Raw genomic sequence first — 8,841 nt, forward strand, 5'->3', positions numbered from 1 at the left:
GGGGGGCAGGCAGGGTGAGGGTGGGACAGGGTGGCTATGGTTTGGAGTCCCAGCTGGAGCACAGATTCACTGGTGAGATGGCTTTATGCTGAGCATTACTTTGCTCAACTGTAGAATCAGGTTGGGGGCCTGTTAGGAAGAGGATCCTGTCCTCACAGGTGTATTAATTAGGCCCTTGGGAACCCAGCCCTGGACAAACTGAACTATGTCCCTGCCCTTTAGATGACAGATCTGGAAGCTATGCCATCCCTCCCCCTCACAGGACCAACCCATGACATTCTAATGGTCATCTTCCTGCCACTCCCATGAGACTGGATTCTCCTCAAGGACACAGACCCCCGCTGATGCTGCTATATGTCCCCCAATGCCCAGGACAGGGTCTGGCAGGGAGGAAGTGCTCGGAAAGGGTAGATGGACACATGGGTACTGAAGTCACCACAGCTAGAAATAAGCATGCCACAGTCCTGCGGGCCAGGAACAGTGGGGGAGGGACCGCCAGCCCCAAGGCCTGGTATATGGGGGAGAGGGAGGTTCGTCCTGGGGAATTCACATGGTAAAGCTTTGTTACCTGAGATTAGCTGAAGGCTTGGCTTCAGCATTGCTGCTGCAGTGAGGTAGGGCAGGGTTCCCCATGGCAGGGTGTGTAACCAGAGCCCAACGTCGAAGTGACAGGAACAGATCACACATGGAAGGGGCTGCTCTTGTAAGTAGTGAGCACTTTGTCCACAGTGTGTGCAAGCACGGGCCTGGCTGGCATGCAGAAGTCACATCAGATGCTTTATGAAAAGATGAACTCCAAGGTGCCACAAAGCTCACATTCTTGTCCTTCTATATAAAACGCCAGGGACAGTGACACCGTGGGGGAAGGGCATGTATTTGCAGTAGCAGGAAATGGAAATTGAGGCCGCCTTTTAAATATATCAAGTGGCTTCGTGGCTGCCATTTGCTACCTTAGTTTAGACATTTAAGGGAAGAGTGACCTGCACTCTCGCCACTCAGTGTGGCTGGGCCTGATGTGGGAAATGCTTTCCAGACACCAGGAGATGACTCTGGGCCCTGGGGGGCTTGTGCTGCCTGCTGAATAGCGTGAGCAGGTGGGCTGGCCACAGGGTCTGAACAGAGATGCTCAGGGTCTCCTTCTCCGGGGGATGGACCCGCTGGTGACCTGGGAGGGAGAAGTCATAGGTCCTGGTGACTAGCTGGCTAGGTAGTCGGCTGGGGTTTGAGGGAAGGCTGAATTTGGGAAGTAGGTCCTCAGCAGGAGGTAGCCACAAGTAACAAGCATACAAGAAGGGTGTGGCACCATCCAGAAGGGTGTGGCACCATCCAGAAGGGTGTGGCACCATCCAGAAGGGTGTGGCACCATCCAGTCACGCTGATCAGGCAGTGAAGGGCTTGCTGTGTCCAGAAACCTGCAGACCTGCATTCTTTGGGAGGAGAGCAGCTTCCCCATGTATGGTGACAATTTTATGACATAGTGTTGGTGCCCAGGTGCAGTGGCCGTGCAGGGGCATTCCACATGGAGGGGTATGAGGAGGCCCCTGGTGTGTGTCCTTGAGAAAGTGTGAAGCATGCTGGGAGTATCTGCTGGAGAACATGGGAGAGCAGGCCAGGCGTGTGCCTGCTCCAGTGTGCTGAGATGCACACAGGACACAGCCCCAGCTTCTGAAGCATGTAAATGCCGCCATGTGCCCAACATGACCATGTATCTGAGAGTGAGTGGAGAGACTGGAGTGTAGACTGAACACCCCACTACCCCAGAGCAGCTGACAGTGACAGACGTGGAAGAGCCACTTGGAACAGGATGACCAGCTGTGCACAGCACTCCCCTCTGTCACGGATGGGTCTAGAACAAAGATCGTGGATTCTGGTGCAACACGTTGATGTACTGGGGTGGGGGTGGGGTCTCTGATCCCCATCGAGGGACCTCTAATGGCCATTGTAGATCCAGGCTCAGATTCCAGATCTTGGGGTCTGTCTGTGGGAGACTTCTTTCCTTCAGACCCCTCTCACCATGGGCTCCTGTTCCATCCCCTAGAGTGTTCAGAGAGGAGATGGGGCACAAGGAATGCCCAGCAGGTGTAGCTGCAGTGAAACCATTGATCACAGGAGTGGGGAGTTTGGCTGGAATGAACCCAGCTTGAAAGGGAATGGACTTGGGTAAGGTCAGGCACTCAAGCTGTGACAGAGCGGCCTCTAGAACCCAGGTAATCTTCCTGGCCCAGGGCTTGCTGATGCTGGGGTGCTCAGGGACAAGGAAGCCAGCAGAGGAGGCGCAAGTTGTCAAAGTGGAAGTGGATGGGTCTGTGGGACCCTGTTCTCTGAGTGATGGCTGGAAGCCTGGCTGGCTGCTAGGTCCCATCTGAGTCCTGTCTCTGGGTACCCCAGGTGCCCGGCGGAGGGGGCGAGTGGAGCGCCACGCTGCTGGCCCCTCGAGACATGGATAGCACCACCGAGGGGCCCATCCCGTGCCGGCGCATGCGCAGTGGCAGCTATATCAAGGCCATGGGCGATGAAGACAGTGATGAGTCTGGGGGTGGTAGCCCCAAGCCTTCACCCAAGACTGCAGCACGGCGGCAGAGCTACCTGAGGGCCACGCAGCAGTCCCTGGGAGAGCAGAGCAACCCTCGCAGGTGAGCTGTAGCCCATCCTCCAGCCTGCTAGAGCCCCACCCCTTCGTGTACATCACGCCCCTTGAGTCTAACCCTGTAAGAGCCACCGCTTTAACTTAACGGGAGCCTGTCCTGACAATATTTCCCCGAGGAAGGTCTCAGAACTGGCAGTCCTAGCCTTAGACCAGCTGTGTCCCCTAGGTGAGCCTCACACTGACCGCATACCCTGTGTCTCAGGAGCCTTCCTCCCCTTTGGCCACCCTAGCAGAACTCTGGCCTGCCGATGGACCCTGTTTCTCAGCGCTCACACAGGTCCATGTGACTACCCCCCCCCCATAAGAGTTTTCTCATGCTTAGGTTAGCCCTGCCTGCTAACAACTTGTCTCCCAAACAGCCCCACTTACAGTTCATCCCTGCTCGTTGTGGTAATTTGGGTGAGTGGTTTAGCTAAATTCTGCCGCAGGAGTCATGTGCACGGGTGAGCTGCCACAGGGTCTGTTACCCTTCCTGACAGGCGAGAGTTGTGGTAATGGTTGCTGTCTGTTGACACTGGTCTTGCTGGACACTGTGCTTGCCCTGCATCTGCATCCTGAGGGCCAGCAATGTGTCATCCCCATTCTGTAAATAGGACCGTGAAGTGGGAGCAAGAGGTAGTGACTCGCTAGGCCCTCTACAGAGAGCTGGAGGCTAGTCCAAGCCCTTTATCAGGAGCCCAAACTGGCCTAGAATAAGGCTGGGGAGGTCCAGGGGTGGGTAATATGAGAAAGGCCCAGAAACTAGGTCTTCGGGGCAGGCAGCAGGTCCGTATCTGGATGTCACAGTAGCCCCCAGGACCTTCGGGCATTTTCCAGTAAATACCAAGGCTATCTCGGCCTCCACCCATCACTGTCTAGTCTCTGGAATTGCCTCGGATTTTCAGTTTTGTAGCTTCGGACTAGGTTGCACGGCCGCCAGTTTAAAACAGGCAAATGCAAGCATATGCTGCCACCTTGAGGCCACAGTGGGCATGACAGGTGAAGGCTGTCTGCCACTGCTTTTATTAGATCTCCCAAAGGTGGAGCCCCTCACCTTGCCCAGGCTGGCAGCGTTTCCATTTGCCCTCTGCAATTAAATAGTCTTGGACAGTCTTCTCCATCATGGCCTCGGTTCCTAGGCTGATCCCTGTCTACCCCTTTCCCTGCCAGGAGTTTGGACCGCTTGGATTCAGTGGACATGCTGCTGCCTTCCAAGTGCCCCAGCTGGGAAGACGGCTACAACCCCATCAGTGACAGCCTCAATGACTCCAGCTGTATCAGCCAGGTGAGGGTGACTGGGAGGCAGGGGCACTCGGTGCATTGCTGTGTGTCCAGAGCTATGTCTGTTCAGCTGCTGCCTCCACATCTCAGATGTTCCTTCAGAGAGGCTTTTTCTGGTCACCCTGCATACAGCAGACCCCGACGATGCTCCCAGGCCCGTTAACCTACCACTCCCTGGTCCCTGCAATCAGATTAGTCTGCTGATGTCTATGCTATTCTTCCTCCTGAGGCCAGGGTTTCCCTACATACTTGTGCTCCCTGGAGGTTCATCATCTGGGCAGGCAGAGGCTCATAAGGTGTTTTCTCGGTAGACATGTCACGTCTAGGCTCACCCATCTCACCAGCTCTCTCCTGTCTTACTATGTCTGTCCCCTCCAGTCTCTCGCTCGCTCTCCCTCTCCCTCTCCCTCTCTGTGTCTGTCTCTCTGTCTCTCCCNCCCTCCCTTCTTCCCTCTCTCCCTCTCTGCCTTTTTCTCTGCCTGTTCACTACATTTTCCGTAGGGCTTCTGTGTGTCTCCATCTCCATAGCTCTGTCCTTCACATACTCTTTCTCCATCCCTGCCTGCCCCAGGTACCCAGAATACCTTTGCCCTTATACAGAAAGGCATCTGGAATCTGCCAGGCCGCCCCCACCCCTGTCTTCACCCACTGTTCCTTTTCCAGCCCAAGTTCCCGTCTAATCCAGGGTCCTCCAGTTCCTTTCCCAAAACTTTCCCCCTAAAAGGTTGACTGTCTCAAGCTGCCATAGGTGGCCCTGAAGTTACATACTGTCCAGGAAAGGGTGGTCCTGGGGAACCATCTCTAACCTGTGTTTCTGTGCCAGCCCAAGAGAAAAGAAATAGGTAAAGCACCCGTGGGGTCCGGAGGATTGCAGAGGACATGTCCTCGGTAATGCCAGCGCTGGAAGTGAGCTTCCATCCCCAAGGAAGCCAAGCAAAACTCCTTCGAAACAGAATCCATTTAGGGCAGGGAAGAGTCCTGAGTAGCCTGGACTAGGCCTGGCCCTCCTGTAAACTGCACCCTCTCTCTCCTACAGGTTTTTGGACAGGCTTCCCTGATCCCCCAGTTGTTTGGCCATGATCAACAGGTCAGTATGTTTGCCAGTCTTGCTCCCCAAACCAGAGTACAGGGCTGGGTCCTAAGCCTTCAGGTGAGGGGTCCAGGTACTCAGTCTGGGTTTGGACCAAGCGGAGCTGTGTTAGAACGGCAGCCCACCCCCGTGAGGATGGAGGTGAGGTGACATCATCGTGTCCTGACCCTGAGCTATCACTTCACTGTGTCTTATGTGTTCTTACAACTGGGAAAGCATGAGCGAGGTTCTGTGGATGGACATGAAGTCGCTGCAGGGCAGTGGAGGAGAACTGTAATGTCTCCTGCCTCCCCCTGGGGCAGGCCAGGGGGACTGGTTGGTCTGTTGCTCCAAAGCTGGTTTGCTGTCAGAGTGGTGATGTCCTTTCTCCCTGAGGAACCACCTACCCACCCTCTGCCTCTCTCTCTCTCCCTGCGTGAGACCAGGAAGATGTCTGTTTAGACAGGCTAGAAGCTTGGAAGCATTCTCTAACAGGTTCAGGTCCCCTCCCTGGTTTTCCTCTTTCCAGAGTCCCAGTGACCCTTTAAGGATGTGGGATGTTGGCGTGAATATGGAAGCTTTTGACTTTATAAAAGTTGGTGTGATGCCAGTGTGGCTGTGGCTATCCGTGTGTCTGTCTAAATCCATGTATCTGTCTAAATTATACTTCCTCTGGACACCTGTGCCTGGAGTGGGCCCTCGCCTCCCAGCTTCAAGGCCAGAAAAGGGACAGGAAATGTGCAGTTGACTCCATTTAAACTTACTCCCGTATCAGTTAGGGTTTTACTACTGTGAACAGACACCATGACCAAGGCAACTCTTAAACAGACAACATTTAACTGGGGCTGGCTTACAGGTTCAGAGGTTCAGTCCATTATCATCCAAGCAGGAGCATGGCAGCATCCAGGCAGGCATGGTGCAGCAGGAGCTGAGAGTTCTGCATCTTCATCTGAAGGCTGCTAGGAGACGACTGGCTCCCACATGCTTAGGAGGAGGGTTTTAAGGCTCGTGCCCACAGTGACACACTTCCTCCTACAAGACTACCCCTCCAAATAGTGCCACCCCCTGGACCAAGCATATTCAAACCACCGCATCCCCTGTCCAGGAATGAATGAGACTCAGACCATTGTTATTTGCTTTGGCTTTGACAGTTCCTGGGGGGTTACAATACACAGCAACAGAGCAAACCTCAGCAGAAATGTACTCAGAATCCACCCTTCATCTTGGTCAGGGGTGGGCATGTCTCCCAAGGCACAGATCACTGTGTGACAAAGCTAGCGCTGGCTGTCTCCTAATTCCCACCATGGTATGTGCTGTGCCCCTCCCCATGTTACAGGATAGTGCGTTCACGCTGTAAGGAGTGCCCTGTAGGCCAGGCAGATCGCCATCCTGTGGCTCCCATACGTGTATGGTAAACATGTTGATATTAACATGCACAGAAGCCCTCAGGGAGACTCACGCAGACTACCTGACACCTCCTATCAGTTTGGGAGGTGTCTGCACAAACATTTATAAATACTTGTTCGTTCCACACACGAATTATCAGGTGTGTGTGACCAGTGAGTCTTCCTGGACTCCGTTGTGACCAGGTGATGAGTTCACTCATGTGATCTTGGTTTTGTTGTTTTGAGACAGTCTCCTATCCCAGACTGGCCTTAACTTCCTATGCAACTTTAAGATCCCGATTCCCCAGCCTCTACATCCCAAGCTCCGAGATGGGCAGCTACACCCAGCCCTCATTTAGTTTTGACGGCACTTGAAATTAAGACTGTTATCAGCTCCATTTTATAGATGGAAAACTGAGGCACAGAGTAGATGATTTGCCCATATTCATATTGTAAGGGAGACAGTGGGCCTACAGTCGAAACCTGGGCAGTCTGCTTCAGAGCTCTGCTCCTATGGCACAGACCCAAAGCAAGACCTTGTTGCCCTGGGCATTCACAGAGGCTCTCAAAAATACCTCAGTTTTCAGCTTTAAAAGATAACACAATGCTTTAATGTCCTCTGTAGATGTATTTTGGGTATGCTATGTGGCCTGATTTTTATCTTAGCAGATTGTCCAGTGGAACTTCCTGCAGTGATAGCTAATGGTCTGTAATCCATGCCTTCCCATGTGGTTTTTGACTCAATGAAATATGACTAGTATGTCTACCAAACTTTATTCAGTTCTAATTGGTTTAAATCTAAATGGCATGGTCACGTGTGTCTCATAGCTACCATGGCAGCACAGGCTCAAACCTTTCCAAACACCTTCTCAACTATGTGAGAAGCCATCTAGGCATTTGACCTAAAGGATACACCCAGGCTCTTTGTTACCCAGGGTGTTCCATCTAATGCAGACAAGGAAAGGCATACTTAAGCCAGCCCAGGGCTGCCGAGGCCATGCTGCCAGGTTAGAGCTAGCCCAGATCTTCCTCTACCTCAGCCTCCCCCCCACCCAAGGCTTCTACCTAGTGTCACCTCTACCTAGTGTCACCTGCAGCCAGCTGATTCTTTGGCTTCTGCTGCATGGTCCCTAGCTGCCAACGTAGCCTGAAATGGAAGTCAGTAAGTCCTACCGGAATCTTCAGGGTGTATGTGTGGCGTGGCAAGGCTGCTCTGTGTCATGCCTCTGGCTTCCTGTCTGCAGGATCCTGGGTGGTGATCCCTGGAAAGATGCTTAGGAACCGTGTCATTTGAGATGGCAAATATACCTACGACCGCTCTCCCTATTGCCCTGGTAGTTATCGATTATCCCCAGTGCCACCATCCACCAAGCTATTGCATCCGCTCATCTCTAGCCTCTGCCTCCTCTCCAGACCTCTTCCCATACCACAGCGGCCACTGGATTCCTTACGTACTTGGGGTGCTGGTTCTGATCCTTCCTCACTAGATTCACGTGTCAACCATCTTCCTACTGTCCCTCAAGGGTTTGTTTTGTGTCTGTTGTTTTGTTTTGACTTATAGAACTTATTAAATGGTAAACACCCACCACAGCTAATAAACCCCGCCTCCTGTCACCCAGCAGGGCAGACATTACCAATGGGGCAGCTTGTTTCTTGCGGAGTACAGACATCAGGGTTTAATATTGTTAAAACGTCCTGTCCTATTCCAGCATATTTCTCATTGTAGATGGAAAACCACAGGCCCACGGAGGTGAGAGGGCTGTTTAGTCCTTAAGAGCCCTTTTGTACCCTGAGTGAGGTGAGCGGAGGAGAGATAGGCTAAGGGCCAGCCAAGAAAAGCCTCTAGTCCTGCAGCTGGGTTAGACCAGCAAAGACTGGCAAAGCCAGCCTCTGATGCCCACCTCTGTCTGGACAGGTCCGGGAGGCGGATCTGAGCGACCAGTACGAGGCAGCCTGCGAGTCGGCCTGCAGTGAGGCCGAGTCCACGACCGCAGAGGCACTCGACTTGCCGCTGCCCAGCTACTTCCGCTCACGCAGCCACAGCTACCTGCGAGCCATCCAGGCGGGCTGCTCGCAGGAGGAGGACAGTGTGTCCCTGCAGTCCCTCTCCCCACCGCCCAGCACCAGCAGCCTCAGCAACAGTCGCACGCTTCCAAGTGAGTACCACGTGCAGGAGGTCCGTGTTCTGTTCCATCTGCACTGTCCAGGAAGGGAACACGGGTGGGCGGCCTAGAGAGGCGCAGGGGAGGAAGCCGTAGGTCACCCACCACAGACTAACAGCTAAAAATGGTGACGCTAAACAGCTAGCAGAACCAGAACGTCCAGTGGGCAGCGATGGAGAGGGTGGGAGCCCAGAGGTCCCTAGCTGCTTCCTGCTTAGAGCAGCCTCCTGCTGATAGGCGGGGCTTGCTAACCCACTTGGGGTTAGCCATGTAGACTATAGGGAAGGCAGGAACCTTCAGGGAAGGCAAAATAGTGTA

General features: G+C 53.7%; 1 protein-coding gene across 1 annotated transcript in view; it reads left to right on the forward strand.

The window, feature by feature from the left end:
* Nucleotides 1-8,594, forward strand: part of LOC115062412 (disks large-associated protein 4-like) — a 97,311-nt gene extending 88,717 nt beyond the window's left edge. The window contains exons 4-7 of the mRNA XM_029535754.1: nt 2,389-2,633; nt 3,797-3,911; nt 4,944-4,994; nt 8,277-8,594. Of these exons, the coding sequence (XP_029391614.1) occupies nt 2,389-2,633; nt 3,797-3,911; nt 4,944-4,994; nt 8,277-8,594 (729 nt within the window). The remainder of the gene's footprint in view (nt 1-2,388; nt 2,634-3,796; nt 3,912-4,943; nt 4,995-8,276) is intronic.
* Nucleotides 8,595-8,841: the final 247 nt, after the last annotated feature.

The sequence above is a fragment of the Mus pahari genome, chromosome 3 (assembly GCF_900095145.1).
Source record: "Mus pahari chromosome 3, PAHARI_EIJ_v1.1, whole genome shotgun sequence".
NCBI lineage: Eukaryota > Metazoa > Chordata > Mammalia > Rodentia > Muridae > Mus > Mus pahari.